Raw genomic sequence first — 21,310 nt, 5'->3', positions numbered from 1 at the left:
GGGGGGGGGGGAGATTCAGAGTGGTGGTGGCCACACAAGTCAGGCTTGAGCTGATTTAGATTTCTAGATTAAGAATATGGGGGCATACAGCATCAAGTTATTTGCATCCAACTATTTTTTAAGGATAAAATAACGTCATCAGGAATCTCACCGAATTCTCACATACAGTACATCTTTCCATTAAATGATCTCAAATAATAAATGCTAAAACGATTAAGAAAACTAGTTTAAAACAAATCAACGGGATGCATCACCGATCATTAGAATAATACAAGTGCATCAAATCATAATTTTTAACCACATGACAGCGTTGCATTGTTAGATATGTGGGAGGGGGATATACAGGGGAAAGAGGGGGTTGTGGTCTGAGGGGCGGGGGTAAACATTCCTAGAGTGTGAGTATGGTGATAGTAAGCAAGCATAAAGCCATTCCCATGGCTGATGTTTGTGTGGCTTACAAAGTCGCGTTTTGGGTGGCTTGTGGAGGGGGTTTGAATGGATGGGGGCCCGGTTTGCTGGTAGTCTACGTCATTCATTCTACATTTGTAGCTTTGGCATTTCAGTGTAGAAAGGCAGAGGATGCTATCAAAGGTATTTACCGCAGGAAAGGGGGGGGGGAGTCGAGTTAAAGATTTTTATGGGGGAATTTAGATGCCTTTAGATGCCCCTATGGGTTTTGATGCCACGGAAGGAGACATTTCCATGACGCATTCATTCTATTAAAATGTTCAATTATTATGAAATGGAAGTTTTGGATGTTGGTGCATGGTTGGAATCTCATGTGCATTTGTTTAATTGGATATCCCTAAAGCAATCGATTATACACTGGTCAACAAAATTTTTTTTTTCTGGCCTGGACTTTTGCAGCTGTTTTAGACTAATTTCAGGGTGCTGATTCCAAGTCTGATCTCAGATTTGCTCTATCACATCTCATTTTTATGCTAAAGGCATACCCCATTTTCATTGATTTTACCCGAAATTAACTCTTGTCACTTATGATTGCAAGTTGTTGCGAGTCAGTGACTGCTTTAGTGTTAAAATATGGTGCTGTATTTTTAGGATAGTGTGTTTATAATATAATTTTATGTAGATATCCACATTTATTTAATATTTTTCTTCTGCAGTTTTTATTGAAAATGCAATATTTGATATCTCATGAACCTGATGCGATAGACAAAAACTGATGCCAGATTTGAAATCAGCACTCCAAAATTACCTTAAAACCGTTGGAATACCTTATGCCAGAAAAAGTGTGTTGACCAGTGTTATTTGTTACACCTGCCAGCCATGGTGGGAACTTCCGAGTTACAGGCCTCTCTGACCTGCCCCTAAGTGTCGTGAAGGAGTAGCATTGCTGCTCAAAACATCACCGACAATCTAGTCATCAATATTGGCAGGGAAATAACAGAACATTGGTGACTAAAAGATAAATATTGTATAAGGCTGTGCCACAAAGCCTTACAAATGTTTAGCCGAAGGAGTGGGATTGTTTATGCTTCCTCATTGCTGATGTTGACTTAGCAAAAGATTTTCATTACGAACTCTGGACATAGTTCACATCCATAAGAGGTTTTTTTTGGGTTAGATCGCGTGAAAATATAAATGTGTCGTTAAAACCCGCCACCACCCGACACAGCCAACTAGTAAGGGTTGTCACGTAAGCAGAACGTGGCCAATTCGTCACTAGTACAGCACACCGGTGTGTTTGGAGAGCCAACGACACGTTTATATATTTACGCGATCTAACCCAAAAACCTCTATTATGTATGATATTGGTCGCGAAAGCCTACGTGTTAAATAGTTCACATTACAGGCCAGGTTACATTACCACTCATGTGTGTTACTCATTAAATAGCACTCACTAGCTCTCATACAGATCCACACTGGACAGAAAATAGAGTCCTCTAGATTAACTTATGTACACCGGCATATGCGGTTAGATGCAGCTGGCAAGAATTGCTTTGTCAAGATCGAATCCGGTTTTGCCTACAACACGGTATGCACCTTGCCTTGTACAAAATGCAAATAACTCAGTGAGCCAAAGGTAAACGCAAACCTTTGCTTGGGATAAGCTCCGTTAAAATTAATGTCCTACGTACACAAGGAAGCGTAGAATGGCGGCGCTGATCATGTTAACAGGTTACTCATTGCAAGTGATGGAGAAAGGGCGTTTTTAAAGTGTAACCTTTTCACCAATGTAAAAAAAAGCTTTGCTTGCAACAGCAAATGCCTCTATCGTGTCCGTACAGTACGTGTATATGGTAAATAACGGTGTGATTTTTGCTACCATTTACCACCGAGATCATGTTTTGGTAACTTTTTTAATGTGTAAATAATATGCGGCTGAAAGAGCACCACATAATTTTGCATGAAGTGTGATACAACGCAATTTCACTTGACAATATAGTGCAGTACTGAACTACAGTGAATTGTTGGACAACAAAGTGATGTATTTTGTCAATAGTACAGGACAGTTTAATATGGCCCAGCAATAGCCATGTACTCATTATTAACCTCCAAACTATACAAATGTGTACTCTTTGGTTATTTGGGTAAAGTCACGTAGGTAGAAAACTAAAATAAAACAAAAAATTATACTGTATATCACGTTTCGATTGCAACACAAGCGGTCGTCCGCAGGCGGAAAAAATAATCCAGCAGTTCCACGAGATTCCTGCAGTCACGAAAGCTTCAAATCAAGATATAATGTATATGTGGTTTACAGGGTTGGCATTAACAAGCAATGCCACTGAGTTTAATTTCGGGCCACCGTGTTGAGATCAGTGAAGATTGATATTAGGTCTTGAACACTGGCATAGATAAAAATAATCATCATAAATTATAACGATAATAATGTATCTATCGAAGCACTCGACATTGTGTGTTCACTGCAGGGATTATTAAAGAACGTTTCGGCCACAACGCAAGCAGCCGTCCTCAGGTGAAGAACAGGTCTGTCGGAAAGACAGCGTCTGAATGAGACCTGTACTTCACCTGAGGAAGGCTGCTTGCGTTGTGGCCGAAACGTCGTGAGAATTATTTTACTATGTTTTATTTTTATTATTTTATTATTTACCTTCTACGTGACTTTACCGAAAGAACCAAGAAGATGAATCCCTGCAGTCACGAAAGCTTTAAATCGAAATTTATTCGTAGTTTTGTTTTGACAACAAAAAATTACAGCCGGGTGGCCATTCAGACGAGTGCAAGGGCACGTTGTGTTTTTTTTTCCCTGCATGCACCAGCAGCTGTCTCTCGAGTTCGCCGCCACCACCACAACAACAACAAAAAACTGGGACATATCATCGGGAAGAATGAGAACTTATCGCAGTACTGTACTCAGAACAAGTCCGTAATATTCTAATATGCTCAAAATGTCCCCCCCAATATATTGCTATAACATAGATTTTTGTTCATATGATTGTGGTTATGGTTGTACTTTATTAATCCCTAATATCTGCAATTACATACAATGAAACAAGAAAAGGTAAAAAAAAAACAGAGCAATGTAATACAATTCTAGATTTGAAGCTTTCGTGACTGCAAGGATTCATACTCTTAGATTTTTCGGTAAAGTCACGTAGGTAAAAAAATGAAATTAAAATTTATAAAAATTAAAATAAATTTAATTTCATTTCTTTACCTACGTGACTTTACCGAAAAAACTAAGAAAATGTAATACAATACAATACACTATAAATAAATAAAAATTCCTTCCTATGTGTTAGTGAATCTGTTTACATTTTAGGCAGGAAATTCGTTTTCAAATTGAGATATTTTTTTTTCTGGGTTGGGACCCCCAGACACCCTAGAAGATTTGGTCCCCCCCAATGTTGACTCCATGGCTACGGCCTTGACACAGAAGAAGGGAGAACTGTCCTGAATTAAATCGTCTTGAGTGATGTGCTGTTAAGCAACTGACAAAAAACCGAGACCTATAACGTCACGAGGCTACCGGGAGATCATGTGCACACCAGTACCTGACTTTCACCTATTAGTAAAATTCAAGACCCTGTATATGTTTCTATAACCCCTCAACCCACAAGCCATTAAAAACTGGAGCGGAGGCAAATTGTCTCGTGACAAAAAAATCTGCGTAATCATGCTGCTTGGAGGGTCTGTGGCCATGCGGATAGGATGCGAGGTTGTTAATCGGATTAAACATTTCGGGTTCTAATAACGATCACTTTGTGGCGAGAGCGTCTCTCTGCATATACACAAGTTGCAACCTTCGAAAAACAAATGATTTCCTGCACGGTACAATAATACGACGATTAAAAAAGCCGCGTGTGAACAAGGCTATTATTGGTATAATTCAGCCGTATATACCCCGCTATACAGAATGCATTTTTCGAGGAGCGCAAACATCCATTTGTCCTCCCGTTTTCCCCCTGTGCTCCCAGCTCCTCCCCCCAGCATGGGCATCGTTCCCTCTTCCCTACACCCCTGATATCAGCTGCCCAGGGGGGTGTGGGACAGGGCTTATAAGTCACATATTTATACACCGTACAGGACAAGTACTTTCCGGAACGCTGCTCGGCTGGCTTAAGGAGCAGTACACGCGGACGCCTATCCACCATCGTTCCATGTTTATCGTTCCTGAAGCCCTCTCGCGGGCTAGAAGACCTCGGACATTGGTCATTCAGCTCCTGAATACATTGCTGCTGCTGCATCATGTACGCGTGCGTTAATATAAACCCAGAACATCGTTTCGCGTTCCGATATTCCCACCGCCCGCATCGGTGAGGACAGGTGAAGGCGGCGAAGATGGATGAATGAATGTGGCGAGGGCATCATTCTCGCGGGGCAGCTTTGCGCGCTCGGGTTTTGCCCCTCTCCAACACACACAACAACAACACAACAACAACACACAACAACAACAAAACCCTTGTTGCGTTTCGCCACGCACCGTGGCGGTGCGCAAGAAGGAGGAGCAGCAAAAGTTGGCGATCGAGACAAGTCACGACCACAGAGAAGGGAAAAGGTGTCGAGGAGGAGGAGAAGGCGGCGGCGGCATTGTGTGCGCGTGTGTGTGTGCTTGTTGCTTTGTGAAGCGACTCACGGCTCGGCGTTGAGGCTCTGAAACTCGGCGACATAGTTGGCCGGGATGTATCCCCGGGTGTTGCTGCGGGCGTTACTGGTGCTCACCGTCTTCTTCTGCGCGTACCACCAGTCCGGGTTCGTCTTGTCCGTCACCTCTAGAAGTTCGCCCTCCTTGAAGCTCAGGTCCTCGTTTGTTCGTCCGTCGTAGTCGTAGAGGGCCACGTAGAGAGGCAGCGGCTTGAACGTCGGATTGTTGTGTTTAGTTATCACCGGTAGTGGAGCTGTACTCGAGGATTGTGTTGGACGAGCGGAGTCAGTCTGATCGCTTCTCGGGGCCGGGGGACAACACATATTCCAGAGGCATTCGCAGCAAGGGCAGCACGATCTTAAGCACGTCGCCATGGCGTTCGTTTAGCAGGTCCTTCGCCGTTCTTCTTCGAAGATTGTACGAGGCTATTAAAACAACAACAACAACCTAAAACGACAGCAGCAATCGGCTACCCACACAACTTCACCCTTTCGCACGAATCGTCATTATCTCAACTACACACAGCTGGCTCTCCCTCTCTCAAGACGTGGGGTGGGGAGCCATGATGCCAAACTTTTCAAAGTAGCGAAAATTGCTTTTTGTTCGTAGTCGTTTGCTCGCGGTGTTTAAGCGAACGAGCGAATCGCCGGCCGCGTTGACAAGCTCCCCGCAGCTTTGCCAAGAAAGCCGGGGCGACCCCTTCCTCGCTCGTGTCGCGAAACCCGCGGCGCTCGATCAGGAAGGAGGAAGTTGCGCGCGTGGAATCCGGCTCGACCGGACGGGCGCGACCTTCTTCGTTATTATTAGAAGCTTTCCTTTGCCAGAGTCGCGTGCATGCGAGACAGCTCTCGCCCAGGTAGGTAGGTAGGTGGGGTGGGGGGGTGGTGAGCGGCTTTGCTAGGCGCTTCACCCGTCATTCACTATATCACGTAGGCGATAAGCCTTTTTTTTGCGTACGCGTTTCCTCGTTCTCTGCATTGCCCAAGCGCCCACGTTACCTGAGCCATCCAGGTGAAGCTGGATTCGTATCTACACACCAACTGCCCCCCCCCCACACATCACCCCACTTCAAAGATGTCCCGTGTAGCCTTAACAAGTGTTGTTAGCGAGCACTTATGAAGGCCGGTACTGCACACGAGGGGGTGGGTGGAAAGGACCACGCCCGACCGCCTTTGTCTCCCCGGCCGGTGATATTTTCAGACCGCACTCAGGTACTTATTTGAGGCTGAGTCGACCTAGGGGAGGCCCAGGAACGGTGACGATAATCGTCACTGTGAGCGGGAATCGAACTCGGGGTCATCGGGCTCGTAGCGCAGCGCGCTAACCACACGCTATTTCTAGTGTAAAAACTGGTATTGACCAATCATCCCGATGCTTCGTTGAAAAAAAGAGCTTAGATTACTGCCCCCACCATCAGCAATCCCTTCTCTCCACGCTCGCTCTCTGGGTTTCATCCTTGCTCTGCATGCGTCGGTGAACGTTTCGTGACCATAGGCCAAATTTTGGGAGTGATTAAGCCAAAGGGATGGGTGGGATTGGCACCACACGAAATATTTGGCAAATGATAGAGACAAAAAATTAACCCGTAAAAACAAAGTTTTTTACTATAAATCCTTTTTATGCGTGGCGGCTAGAGTCCTCTCGTCCTCTGGCTTGAGATGGCTGCCACCTATGGGTCAGAGGATTGCCTGCCACCATTAAGCAATCGATTGGATCACGGGAAGTAGGTTAAAAAACGACCGAAAGATTTGCACGGTTGTAAGCGCGCAAGCAAGCAAGTAAGTGAACTTAATATAAAGGATTTAAAAAGATGTGCAGCCATGAAATGTCTTGCCTCACGTCACTATTAGCAGAAGAGCCTCCACTCGAAGGAGCTCAACAGAGACTGTCCGTGAGGTATTTTGGCAAACTCTGCATCAATGATGTGGACTTTGACCATAATTGACACCTAGGTAACTAATAATATTTAATTCGCGCAATTATTACGTTTGTTATATCAACGGAAAGCCTGACTGGGTTTCGAAACTATTTTTTTTTTTGCCAAGAGTTTTAAAGTAGGGGGTGATGTTGCTTTGTGTAATCCGAATTGAGAAATTTACAGATCATCTTCTTGTTTTTTTCGGTAAAGTCACGTAGAAGGAAAATAATAAAATAATAAAAATAAAACATAATAAAATAATTCTCACGACGTTTCTGCCACAATGCAAGCAGCCGTCTTCAGGTGGAGAACAGGTTTTTTTTATTTTCCTTCTACGTGACTTTACCGAAATAACCAAGAAGATGAATCCCTGCAGTCACAAAAGCTTTAAATCGAAATTTTCAGATCAGTTTATTTCGGCTAAGGCCCATTGAGCTACGTTCTTTTTCACCGTAGCATCGGGAATTCTGGCCAATACCAGTTTTTACAATTTTCTGTTGTTGATAGCCACGTGAGAAAAGTAGAGAACCCGGAGAAAAACCATGCAGAACAGGGAGTAATCATACAGACTTCGCATGCAGAAAGATGCCCGAGTCGGGAATGGAGCCCATCGACTTATGGCTGTGACAACCTGCTGCCCCTTGTAATGATGATGCTTTGCGTAAAATGTATTCACGTTCCTTCGGAGTGGGCAGGTAGGAACTTGGTTGGACAGCGCATTCGTGCACGACAGAAAGCTCGCGGTCACGTGACGCACTTCAACCAATCCGGGAGCGTACATGTTTGGGAGGGGCTATGCACGACAGACAAATAATCCCTGGTGGGCAGTGTGGAATCTGTTGTTCCTACCTGTAAAAGTACGGTAGTCTCTGGTGTTTGTTTTAATTGTTGGACTTCTTGGCTTGACACGTCCGTGAGATGACTTGTCGCGTTTAAAATTGCGTTAAGTATCATTCTAAACGCAAATACGTGTCATTCCTATAATCAATAATTCGCATCCCGTGGAATGCCATGGCTAAATAACCAAAATCCAACTGGGTCGGAGCACGTATGAACGGATGAAAATGGATTGCACCATATATACAAACACACATACTGTACAGAAATGTAAAACACGCACATGGGCATATCTTTTAATCGTTTAAAACGATGCAAATATCGTTTTTTTCGGGAACGGACTGCATTTGATATTTGCATGTAATTGCAATAGCATGTTTTTGGAAGGTGGCATACTCGTATACATTTCGTGACGCGCTTTTAAATAAAGTAGGAAATTACGACTGATGGATAAAAAGATTAATAACGGCGTGTATAAATCTCGGCCATGTGTATGGGTCAATGGATTAGTTCAGCCGCCAAATAATTATTATTAAAACAACTCGTGGGGATCCTGTTTCTCTCCAGCGGAAAATAATCGACGGCTGTCATTTTCATAACCGTCTCACAAATCCTGCACTCGGAGCACTGAAAGTAATCCGTAGAATTCCAAAACAATATGTATCGTATTTTTTTGCATTACATTCTATAGAGTGTAAATAATCTGGGCGAAAAGAATTGTAATTATAGAAGCACACATTTGAAAAGTTAGAGCTGTTTTAAATGAACCGTGTGAGTTTTCTGTATGTATCACTTCCACCGCTTCTTCTGCGTTGCTATCTTGCGAACTTCTTCCACCGATTTGGTGGCAGCGGTCCACAGGGGCCTCTAACAACAGCAAAGTTATTGTTGGGTTGGAAAGGAGTCCAGCCATGATCCAGGCAGGAAACTCGAGGCATAGATTATTTTTTAAATCGTATTATCATTCATTTTGTTATGAAGAACCCCACACAATAGACATCCCACGAGCTTTAGAACACAGGCCACGCAATTTGTAAAACTACCTGGGCCTGCACAGTAAGTCCACACACACAATAGGTGTTCACTCTTTTCCTCTTAATATCAACCGGAGAACAATAGGCGTTACGTGTAACACAATTCTACCATCCCACGACTGCAAAACTAGATAAATGCATCTCCTTGGTTCTTTCGGTAAAGTCACGTAGAAGGGAAGTAATAAAATAATAAAAATAAAACATAATAAAATAATTCTCACGACGTTTCGGCCACAACGCAAGCAGCCGTCCTCAGGTGAAACCAGGTCTACGTGACTTTACCGAAAGAACCAAGAAGATGAATCCCTGCAGTCACGAAAGCTTTAAATCGAAATAGATACATGCAATGCGGCCGTACCGTTTATCCTATCGAAACAAAAATCACCATCAGCCATGGTCAATCAACTGCTGTATGAAGTCCACCCCAAACCACCGTCACCTCTCACGATGTTGCGATGTAACAATCGACCGATTCATCTTCTTGGTTCTTTCGGTAAAGTCACGTAGAATGGAAATAATAAAATAATAAAAAAAATCTAACAATAAAATAATTCTCACGATGTTTCGGCCACAACGCAAGCAGCCGTCCTCAGGTGAAGAGCAGGTCTATTGAGAAGACAGAGTCTGAATGACACACTCCAGGCTTAAAGCGACTATTTAAGCTGGAATGGAGGGGGGAAGGGCGCCTTGACAAAATAATTTGCATATCAAGAGGAATTTAGCATATTTATGGGAAATGCAGATATGCGATTAGTACTACTTGTGAAATGCGTTGTGGCCGAAACGTCGTGAGAATTATTTTATTATGTTTTATTTGTATTATTTTATTACTTGCATTCTACGTGACTTTACCGAAAGAACCAAGAAGTCACGAAAGCTTTAAATCTAAATCGACCGATTAATTATCTGCGAAACAAAATGGCAAACAAAAACAATCGATTGCATTTCATCGTAAGGTACGTTATTCAGGTAAGGTAACGCACCAATAAAAGTGTCACCAATGTATTGCTCTCTCCACTGCTGGCGCGGAAGGACTTTGACTCGAAGGAGCTCGAGAGTGTGAGCTGTAGAGCGTGCCGCTCCAGAGGGCATTTTTGGCCTCCTCTTCCCACGCTGGCCAAATGTCTTGGAAGAGGAGCGAGTAACCCATACTTTACCCCACCGCATGTGACCTGCTCATCTCCTGTGGTGTAGCCATTGATATTGCCGGGTGGACAGCGGGCGACGATCGATGCGCGACAATGGGTACGAGTGCGTGACTACGTATGCACGTGTTATATGAGTCACCATGTCTTGAATCAACGCAATCTTAAATCGATCTCAAACCTAGCGCGCAACTTCTCAAAGCTAGCGCACATACGATTAAAGTTAATTGCTATGAAGAAGGTACATTGTCCGAACATCGATAATTACGTTTGTGTGTTTGTAGATGTATTCATTTAGGGCAGTGTTATTGACGATCTTCTTCTTGGTTCTTTCGGTAAAGTCACGTAGAATGGAAATAATAAAATATAATACAAATTATTGTATTATGTTTTATTTTTATTATTGTATTATTTCCATTCTACGTGACTTTACCGAAAGAACCAAGTAGATGAATCCCTGCAGTCACGCAAACTATAAATCGAAAAATCGACGAACTTGTTGAGTTTGTTGCGAAACTGAAGTGGAGGTGGGTGAGTGGGGGATATTGTCTCAGTCCATCATGAACCCGGAACCTGACGTTCCAACTCTTATAGTCAAACATCCCCAGAAGACCGACAAAAGTCTACCTAACGCTCTGTGCAGTTGTTAAAGTGTCTGGACAGAATTGTAAAGGCCTGTAAATTATTTACTTGTTGTTTTACTGTAACCTGTTGCTCTATAAAACTGGTTCGGTGAGATAATAGTCAAATTCGCTTAATTCAGGCCTTGGCATTCATATCCCACAGGCATGCGGTGTGCGTCAAGCGTGAGCATTCCCACATGTTCTGACCAGCTACGACGGTTCGGCCAAATGCATTCTTGTTCGAGGGGCGCAGTGGCGTGAGGTACAAATTGAAGGGCTGCACTTTTACCGTTTAGGGGCCGTCCATAAATGACGTCACACACCTGGGGGGGGGCAGACATTTGTGACGAGGGGGGGTGGGTTTTTTGAGAAATGTGACGTCACATCAAAATGCGCAACTTTAAATAAATGTAGACAACACGTTCTACTTAATTAAATAGACTTTTTTTTAAATAAATGTTTTCTCCTACAACATCAGAGTGCAGCGCCACATTAAATACGCACTACAATGACAATAGTTTAAAGCCATTTGAAGCATACTCTTTGGTTCTTTCGGTAAAGTTACGTAGATAAAGAAAATAAAATAATAAATGAAAATTAAATCACGACGTTTCGATCGCAACACAAGCAATCATCATCAGGTGTGAGGCATATTTTATTTGGGGGGGGGGGCAGAGCTTTGTGACGTCATATTTGAGGGGGGGTCTGACTTTTTGTGACGCCGTGTGACGACGGAAGAGGGGGGGTAAAAAATCGTACAAAATCACGTGACGTCATTTATGGACTGCCCCCTATGATTATTATTTTGTGCAGATTGTGGATGTTTAATGTCTTGTTTCCATGCACCTCCAGTGTCTCTTATCGAGCTCTCTGCAGTGGCATGATCAAGTAATTTGCGGGTTGGACACAATGTACACGTTTTTTAAATCGGTGCAATAGACGGGAGTCTATTCAAGACCGCGCCTGAAATTTTTTGCCTGCGGGAAGAAACCGAAATAGTCTGAATACAACACGCAAGAAAGAAAATCCACGCACGTCTCGTTCTCTGCGATCAGATAGAAGCGAATCCAGTCGAACGACATTTCAAGCACGCAGATTTCTTCCGCGCAAATCCCGCGCATTTCAACATAGACGTCACGCGATTTTGGACGATTTTTGACCCCCCCCCCCTCTCGTCACATGGCGTCACAAAAAGTCAGACCCCCCCCCTCAAATATGACGTCACAAAGCTCTGCCCCCCCCCCCCAAAACCATATTTCCATTTTGAAAATAAAACATGCTTCAAATCGCTTTCAACTATTGTCATTGTAGTGCGTATTTAATGTGGCGCTGCACTCTGATGTTGTAGGAGAAAACATGTATTAAAAAGTCTCTTTAATAAAGTAGAACGTGTTGTCTATACTGTATTTATTTAAAGTTGCGCATTTTGATGTGACGTCACATTTCTCAACCCCCCCCCCCGTCACACATCGTCACAAATGTCTGACCCCCCCCCCCTTAGGTACGTGACGTCATTTATGGACGGCCCCATAGGCGACGTGGGTGAGTTACGTGTTTATATGTGTGCAGGGTGCTAGGTCCACTCAGCCGCACGCGATTCCCTAGTGCTGTGTATAAACATCGCCACTTGGGAGACAAAGGCGGCCGGGCGTGGTGTTGGCTCGCCGCCCCCTCGTGTGCCGTGCCGGCCTTCATAGGTGCTCGCTAACAGCACTTCCTCTCAAAGTCTGCTAAGACTATACGGGGGATCTTTATCTCTGTTTTTCATCGTTGTGTGTATGTGTGTGTATATATAATAGGTTGAAGTGAAACGTTAGAACAAGTGAAACGTGTTTCTTCTTGACATGGCCGAGCGCGTTTCCTTACCGTTGTCGAGGTTTGCGCTTCTCATATCACTATCGTCGAATTTAAGTGGCGTTACAACCAGCGGCGCGCTTTACAACGAATTAACAACGGTGCAACGTCTGAATGCGATGTGCGGAGATGAGATGAATGACATCGATGAGAGAGGAAGCAATGGGGGCAAATGTGTGTGATGATAACGCGAATTCGGTGAAAGCGAAATTGATGACAGTAAACGACCGAATGAATGAATGAGTGGGGTTAATGAGTGATAACCATGGCGTGAGAATATGAAGAGGGGACAGTACGGGTGGAGGTTAGTGAGGGGTGGGGGGTCGTGGAGTGAGCTCGGGGAAACACGTGAGTTTTGAGTGAGGAGCAGAATCGAACGGCCGAAGGTGACTACTTAATGTGGAGGGGAAGATGATTCCAGTGAGGCGAGAAGAGTAACGTGCTCGTCGGCTACGCCAAGCTCGCCGTACACAGGGCAAGGAAGGTGGCCCTGGAGGGGAAACGTCCGGCCAGCAGCCTGGGCATCTTCCGCGCTCTGGTCGGAGCCCCAGGGTGTGTGGGCTGGAGTTCCGCCATGCGGCGCGGCTGACCCACGCCGTGCCGGCCTTCAAGGAGCAGTGGGCGATGGAGGAGGCCGTGTGCTCGGTGGCAGATGACGGGGAGCTCTGCATGCAAGATATGAGCTACCCGTCGGAGGCCGTTGGACTGCGAGAAGGGCTGCGTGCAGATGCAGCACTTGTGGTTTAAAAAAAGAAGAGCGAGAGAGAGAGCAAAGTGGGGTAGGGAGAGAGGGGGTAGAGAGAGAGGGGGGGCAGAGGGTGAAACCGCAACAAACAGAAAACAAAAACATGAACAAGAAAACATCTTAAAGTGACTATGTGCAAACAGAAAATCCAAGAAAAGACAGCAAAATATTGCAGAAAAAGAACCGTACACCAACACTGTGTGCAAAAATCCCAGTGGGATGCAAGTCAAACAACAACAACCACAAGACAACTTAGAGCAAGGCCATCAGTCTAACTCTGTACTACAACAAACAAACATGGCCAAATCTAAATTTATTTTGAAAATCACCAAAATAAAGCCATAAAAGCAATGAAACAGTGATCATAGGAACTGTGACCGAATTTTCACAATAAACGACGTCAACAACATATACTACCAAACTCTGCAGCCATAGTTCTAGATTTGAAGCTTTCGTGACTGCAAGGATTCATATTCTTAGGTTTTTTCGGTAAAGTCAGGTAGGTAAAACATAAAAATTAATAAAAGTAAAATAAAATAAAAATCACGACTTTTCGGAGGCAAGACGGAAGCTTGTGTTGCCTCCGAAACGTCGTGATTCTTATCTTATTTTATTTTACTTTTATTAATTTTAATGTTTTACCTACGTGACTTTACCGATATAACCTAAGAATCTGCAGCCATAGCCAACAATAAAGATCCCTCCTCTCCAAATTGCGTGGGTCACTGCTGATTTACAACCGCGCCCATTAGAACCTTTGTTCTTCTATATTTCTGTTGCCATTGGGTTTTCTCGTAATTTTCATGTTTTTTGGGGTTTTTTTTTACACGACGTCTAGCATCGAAATCAAGCAGCTAACCCCCCTGTGGATGAGTCGCATTCCGCCCTTCAAGCAAGCACGCGTGCAGGGAATTCACGCGAGCGATGGAATGTTCAGATATTCAAACGATATACCCACAGTGTGTGGCGGGGAGTATGTGGGCGAGATGGTGAGCATAGTTGAACCTTCGCTACGATAGGTGAGATACACAGAGCCGTGCGATAGCTATAGTTATTTAAGTAGTCCAATACTCTGTTGAGCATTCATTCAGTTATTCGACGAATAAGATAACACGACAGAGTTGGGGTGTAGAGACTCAAGCCTTTTCCCACGAGTGCCGCTGACCTAGAGGTGATCTGAAATAAGTGACTTTTGCAGGACACGTCGCTTAGAATGGATGTTGGGGAAATAATTAACACAGTCCACCACGGTGATGGGTGGCGATGCAATCAACTGGCGTGCAGGTGCCGGCTGGATTGTCACATCGAAGTATCGTACTGTGCAGCGTGGTCCAGATGTCTTGTGACCATCCAATGAATTGACCCCTACCAGTGTTTTCCCTTTACTAATTCATTTCTGTTTTCACACCCATTGGTGTATTAAAAAAAAAAAAAGGTTGTAGAGAATTAAATTGGGTGGTTCAGATGCTTTGTGACCCCAAATTAAATTACCCCTTAATAATAAAAATATAAAACAATAATTGTGATAATTGTATTGTTTTTTATTATTTTATTATTTCCCTTCTACGTGACTTTACCGAGAGAACCAAGAAAATGGATCCCTGCAGTCACGAAAGCTTTAAATCAAAATTTTATTGTTTTATATTTGTATTATTTGTATTATTTTATTATTTCCCTTCTACGTGAATTACCGAAAGAACCAAGAAAATTAATCCCCGCAGTCACGAAAGCTTTAAATCAAAATTTACCCCTTACATTGTTTTCCTTTGCTTATTCATTTCTATGTTCACACCTATTGTTACCCAAATAGATTAAGTTATAGATAATTAAATGGGGGGGGGGGGGGTCACAATATATCTAGACCACCCTGTACAAGGTACCGCTGCATGGGGGAAGCCTTATTGACCTTGGCCGACGATGGTGACTATAAAGCAACTTTTCTGGTTTCGAGAAGCCAGATCGAAGCCAGTTTTTTTCCTTCCAAAAATCCGTTCAACATCCAGACAATTGCAATTGATCTCATGTTCGATTCCTGGCAGCATAGTTCTCGACCAATGCATACGCTTGTCATCCGAAAATGCGTTCTAAACAATCGCACCCGAATGTTACGTAATAATATGTATTATATAATTATAATATAATTATAGATGTTATGAACTCACCTGGTACTCAGATAGGCCGGATGACACTGATGGGTTATAGTTTTTCACATTACCAAGTGTGTGTGTGTCGTTGCCTTGACCGATCTCAAACTGCTAATTGTTTGATAATGGGTTCTACCCTTTGGGAATCATTATCATTTATCGTCCATTGTCAAACTACTTCTAGATAATAGTCTCCTCACGACGCGTCGGTCACACCCTGTCATATGAGTTTTAAATCTATACACTAGTTGACTCGTACTGAATATGCTTTCATACGTACGCTATACGATCAATCCACTGGTGAATGATTGTCTGCTAAATCCGTTTCCGTCTATCACCATCCTTCGATGTAACAGTGAGACAATATCCGCCCTATGGCCTTAACAAACTGTTGTCTCTGGAGCGGCGATGTTTTTGTACATCGCACCGGGTATTCGTTTGAGGCTGAGTCGACTTAGGGGAGGCCCAGAACCGGTTCACATAATCGTGACTGCTGTTGGTGGCCGTGAGCGGGAAACGAACTCGGGTGGTAGCGCAGCGCTGCAGAGTTCCTGCACACGATCACAAAGCTGCTAACGTTGAGTTCACTTTTAAAATCCTTTATATTAAGTTCGCTTGCTTGCTTAGGACCGTGCAAATCTTTCGGTCGTTTTTGAACCCACTTCCCGTGATCCAATCGAGCTGACATTTTGCACACAGACTCGTTGTGCGTGACAATGCATTTTCGTGAACATTTTTTTTCCAAAATTTTACACTATTTAGGGAAAATGTTTTAAATATTTAATTACCAATTGTTTAATGCTGCCAGACAATCATCTGACCCATAGGTGGCAGCCATCTCAAGCCAGAGGACGAGAGGACTCTAGCCGCCCGATGCCACGCATATAAAGGATTTATAGTGAAAAACTTTGTTTTTACGGGTTAATTTTTTATCTCCCTTCGTTCGAAGCCCACTTCACATTTGCTTCGAGGTGAATTCCAACGAAAGGTCACTTTGCCGTCGGACGGGGGTAAGAACGTCGCCGTATACAAATTGGCGAAGCGAATGCACTTTCCGCATTGACGGCCTGCTTGCAATTCTTGTGTTGGTGAACTTATTTTTGAAAAAAAAAAGTATGCTAATCGCGGTCAGGATCGGCAAAAAAATTCCTGTTGGGGGCCGACGGTAAAAATCCAGATTAGCCCCCCCCTACTCTTCTGATTCCCCCCCATCTTTCTCTTCCCATATTAAATTGTAGTTTAACACAAAATTGTAAATGTTGTGGATTCACTCTTCAACACACCGGTGGGCTAAAGTAGCGAAATATTTGTCTTTTGTCAACGTGACACATTTTTTACTGATTGGCCGTGTCGGGTGGTGGAGGGTTGCCACGCATTTATAAATAACGCGATATAACCCAACAACCTTTATTATGAATAAATTCTAGTTGTTGCTCTGCATCTGCATCAGCCATACCAAAGAAGAAGATCCATTTTATCAGGAAGCCACTGGAGCAATTCACTTTTTAAATCTAGATTTAATTTGTTTTCATATCTATACATAACAGTTTTTTTTGCGTTTAGTCCGTTGCCCCCGCACCTGCGATAATCACAGTTGGCTACGTACGGTGCGAAAGAAGGTCAACATACATAGTACATTCACGAAGCCTCCTCGCGTTTGAGTCGCCGGGGAAACTGTCCCCTCCCCTACCGCCCACGATAGCCGTGAATATTTGACCCATACCAACATACCTACATACCTACCTGAGCCACACCGACTTCAATATGCGTAGGAGGAAGGGTCTCGCGCGGTTATTCAACGTTATTTGTCTTATCTCGTGGCGTGTTTTACGAGTCATGCTTGCGCAAACGAATACAGTCTACACGCGCGCCAAATGGAATGCACCTTAGCGCTGTAAATGAGAAGCCCATAGACAGCGTAGGTGTCGATCAAAAGTAACCACCACCGAAGTATATAGAACGACGATGCAGACATTTTATTTCGGTCAGTTGAACACGTAGGCTTTCGCGACCAATATTAATCGTAATAAACGTGTTAGGGTTAGTTCGTGTTATTTATAAATGCGTCGTAACCCTCCACCACCCGATATGGCCAAACAGTAAAAAAAATGTGTCACGTTTACAAAAGACAAATAGTTCACTACTTTAGCCCACCGGTGTGTTGAAGAGTGATTTAACAACATTTACAGTTTTTGAGTACAACATTTTTGAGTACAAAAAAAGTTGTAAATTATGTTAAATCACTCTTCAACACACCGGTGGGCCAAAGTAGTGAACTATTTGTCTTTTGTAAACGTGACACATTTTTTTTACTGTTTGGCCGTGTCGGGTGGTGGAGGGTTTACGACACATTTATAAATAACGCGATCTACCCCCAGAAACTTTCATTATGAATTTTATTTCGGTCTCAGCACACCGTTCTGCAGTAGTTTTTTGAAAACGAGGGCAATCATTCACAGCTCTGAGTCACTCCACTGCAGGATAAAATCCTCCCACGGTGATGTCGGTAATGAAGGTTTGTTTGACCATACTTTATTAGGTTGGTCGGTGGAAGTTAGTGTAGGAGGTGTACAGATATCACACACCACTTATAACTAAACCAAACTAAACACTATCGTCTGTAACAATGCATTCAAAGGAAACATATGGTTAATAGGTAGCTCTTTGGGCAATTGCCCTCCTTTTTAGCACGTAAATCACCCGCCATACTCTTAGTTCTTTCGGTAAAGTCACGTAGGTAAAAAATGAAATTAAAATTAATAAAAATAAAATAAAAATCACGACGTTTCGGAGGCAACACAAGTCTCCGTCATCAGGTGGGACCGTCACAGCCAGATTTGCTGCATCAAGTGAGGCAGGGATTCAAGATGCAAGCCCTTAAATACAAGTTGAGGGGGGAGGAGAGGGGGGGGGGCTTATCAGAATGTGGTAGCCACTTTAGTTATGCGTGGCTGGGAAGCACGAAGCACCACCACTCCAATCTGTTGGATAATAGCATGCGAATAAGGTGAATACGGGATGGGCAAAAAAAAACAGCTGGATACGTAGTTAACATCGATATGTTGGTTCCTATAATTATAATGACATCAATATTGATCCCTCTGATAACTATACAGTATGACAAAAAATAAGTTTTGCTGTCTGATTTCGATTTAAAGCTTTCGTGACTGCAAGGATTCATCTTCTTGGTTCTTTCGGTAAAGTCACGTAGAGGGAAATAATAAAAATATAACATAATAAAATACAAAACATTGTATTTTATTATGTTTTAATAAAACATAAAACATAATAAAATACAAAACATTGTATTTTATCATGTTTTATTTTTATTATTTTATTATTTCCCTTCTACGGGACTTTACCGAAAGAACCAAGAAGATTTTGCTGTCTGGTTGTCTGCCTGGAGAGAGGTAAGGACAGACGGTCAAGTCCATAGGACGTGTTGCTTGTTGATTATACATATAACTCCGCATTGATCCCTCTTCAAACGTTGTTGACATGTATACAGTATATATATAGACTGCACTTTAGATAGGGTTAACAATCATATTCTGGAGGAGGAGGGAGTTCATCTGGCAGTACACTGTGGATTAGTATCATCATTGTATGGGACAGCCAGCACCCTGTGACGGAGCATCTGGAGTCCAATTCTGTTACCTGCCACACAAAATCTACAGGGTGGTCCAGATGTCTCGTGACCCCAATTTAATTCTCTAAAACTTAATATTTTTTTGCAAGTAAAGTTTATTGAAAACACAAATGAATACGCGAACGAAAGTAATGTGGGGAGTCAATTAATTGTGGGTCACAAGACATTTGGACCTCCCTGGACAAAACAGCCGTCTTACAGAGACCCCTATATGTGCATTCGTGTGCAGTCTAAATCAATCAACCGGGTCGCCTTCAAACGTCAGCGTGTCCACCCAGAACAACCGAGTGGCGTTCATTGATTAAAGAGCTTAAAGGCACAAGCGGTTGCCATTGATTGTGTAGCAAAACAATGCGCTTCGATGAATTGTCAAGACTTTTCCTTTTTTTTTAAACCAGGAAATGACCCTGCGATACATGTGACGTTCTGTCAATGCAACCGATGAGTGTTTGGGGGCCGTCCATAAATGACGTCACGCAATTTTTAACGATTTTTGACCCCCCCCACCTCGTCACACGGCGTCACGAAAAGTCAGACCCCCCCTGAAATATGACGTCACAAAGCTCTGCCCCCTCCCCCAAAACCATATTTCCATTTTGAAAATAAAACATGTTTCAAATCGCTTTAAACTATTGTCATTGTTGCGCGTATTTAATGTGGCGCTGCACTCTGATGTTGTAGGAGAAAACATTAAAACGTCTATTTAATTAAGTAAAACGTGTCTATATTTATTTAAAGTTGCGCATTTTGATGTGACGTCACATTTCTCAACCCCCTCCCCCCTCGTCACACATCGTCACAAATGTCTGACCCCCCCCCCCCCCCTAGGTGCGTGACGTCATTTATGGACGGCCCCTTGGGCGCACATGGATAGAAACTTGATTGTGCGGAAAAGAGCCACCACGCATACCGAGAGAGTGAAACTCGGCACTGCTATTTGCCGGCCACATATCTCGCAACTCACACCAACGAGAACACCTCTGCAAGCCCGCTTGATCGAACCTGCCCAGCTTCAGACCTGCTGAGCTTCAGAGATTTGTGGAGATTGGATGCGTTTTTTTGCCTGGTATACAGGAGGTCATGGGTTCGATCCCGATCCCGACCCTGACGCCTGCTGTATAATTTGAGTTTGCGTGTCTCTCTCCCCGTGGTCGCGTGGATTTTTTTCCGGGTCCTCCGGTTTTCCCCTCCACATTTATAATTATATTCAACAGGCGTTTAGAGTATTTGACTGCTATATGTTTCCACGCGATAAGCCATTTCATTGGGCTATCATTTGTGACCAGTTCGCTTCTTCTTAAATAGCTCTTTGGCATAGTGGGTCTTAACTAGTAAAATTAAACATACCTACTATATCTTGACTTAAAGCTTTCTTGACTGCAGGAATTCATGTTCATTGGGTCTTTCGGTAAAGTCACGTAGATAGAAAAAATTATAACAATAAAATAAAAGAAGTATTTTTATTATTTATAAATCGAGTTTTTTTTTTTTCTACGTGACTTTACCGAAAGACCCAAAGAATATATCTGCTATAATCACACAGGAATGTCCTTAACGCTCGTGACGTCACTCCACGTCGACCAGCCCCCCTCATGAATCATTATGAACAGGTTACGTCCTCCACATGGACCCGCCCCTCATGAATAATCATGAGCGGGTGACGTCACTCCACATCGAACAGCCCACCTCATTAATAATCATGAACAGGTGACTTCCTCCAAATGGACACCCCCCCCTCCATTCATAATAATTAGCGGATGACGTCACTCCACATGGGCGGGGGGGGGGCCGAGGCGAACGGCAAATGCGCTTGAAAAGGTCCAGGGTGGAGTGGGATATCCAAGTACGGTCATCGGCTTCTATCTTTATAACCATTTTGATTACTCCACCGATAATCATCAATTCTCTTCCTCGACTATTGCGATAACACGCGTTCTCACGTGCGCCCCTGGACGGGCAGGTATTTTTAAAGGTGTTAAAATAACCGACCACAAATAATCTGTCAATGACAAGAGGTGGCAGTGTTTGGTAACGTATAGAGCACGTAACGTAACAGATTCACTGAAATACATTCACATTCATGGATGCATCAGCGCCTCCTCACGAATGGCCACAGCAGACTGTGATCCCAGAGACACGCAAATTATACTGGTAGGAACCTCCTGGTTACACCAGCCCACAGGGGATTATTGTGTCCGTCCGTCGTGCAGGGAGGGGCTGGGTGGGGAGGGAGGGGCTGGATGGGGAGGGCAGGGTGGGGAGGGGCTGGGTGGGGCTGGGTGGGGAGGGG

General features: G+C 43.6%; 1 protein-coding gene across 1 annotated transcript in view; it reads right to left on the bottom strand.

The window, feature by feature from the left end:
* Window positions 1–5,823, bottom strand: part of LOC144722375 (tyrosine-protein kinase Src42A-like) — a 28,733-nt gene extending 22,910 nt beyond the window's left edge. The window contains exon 1 of the mRNA XM_078600586.1: window positions 5,063–5,823. Within this exon, the coding sequence (XP_078456712.1) occupies window positions 5,063–5,445 (383 nt within the window). The 5' untranslated portion in view covers window positions 5,446–5,823. The remainder of the gene's footprint in view (window positions 1–5,062) is intronic.
* Window positions 5,824–21,310: the final 15,487 nt, after the last annotated feature.

This window comes from Lampetra planeri, chromosome 14 (assembly GCF_965212315.1).
Source record: "Lampetra planeri chromosome 14, kcLamPlan1.2.h2, whole genome shotgun sequence".
In the NCBI taxonomy this organism is placed as follows: domain Eukaryota; kingdom Metazoa; phylum Chordata; class Hyperoartia; order Petromyzontiformes; family Petromyzontidae; genus Lampetra; species Lampetra planeri.
This window is presented reverse-complemented; position numbering and strand designations above follow the sequence as displayed.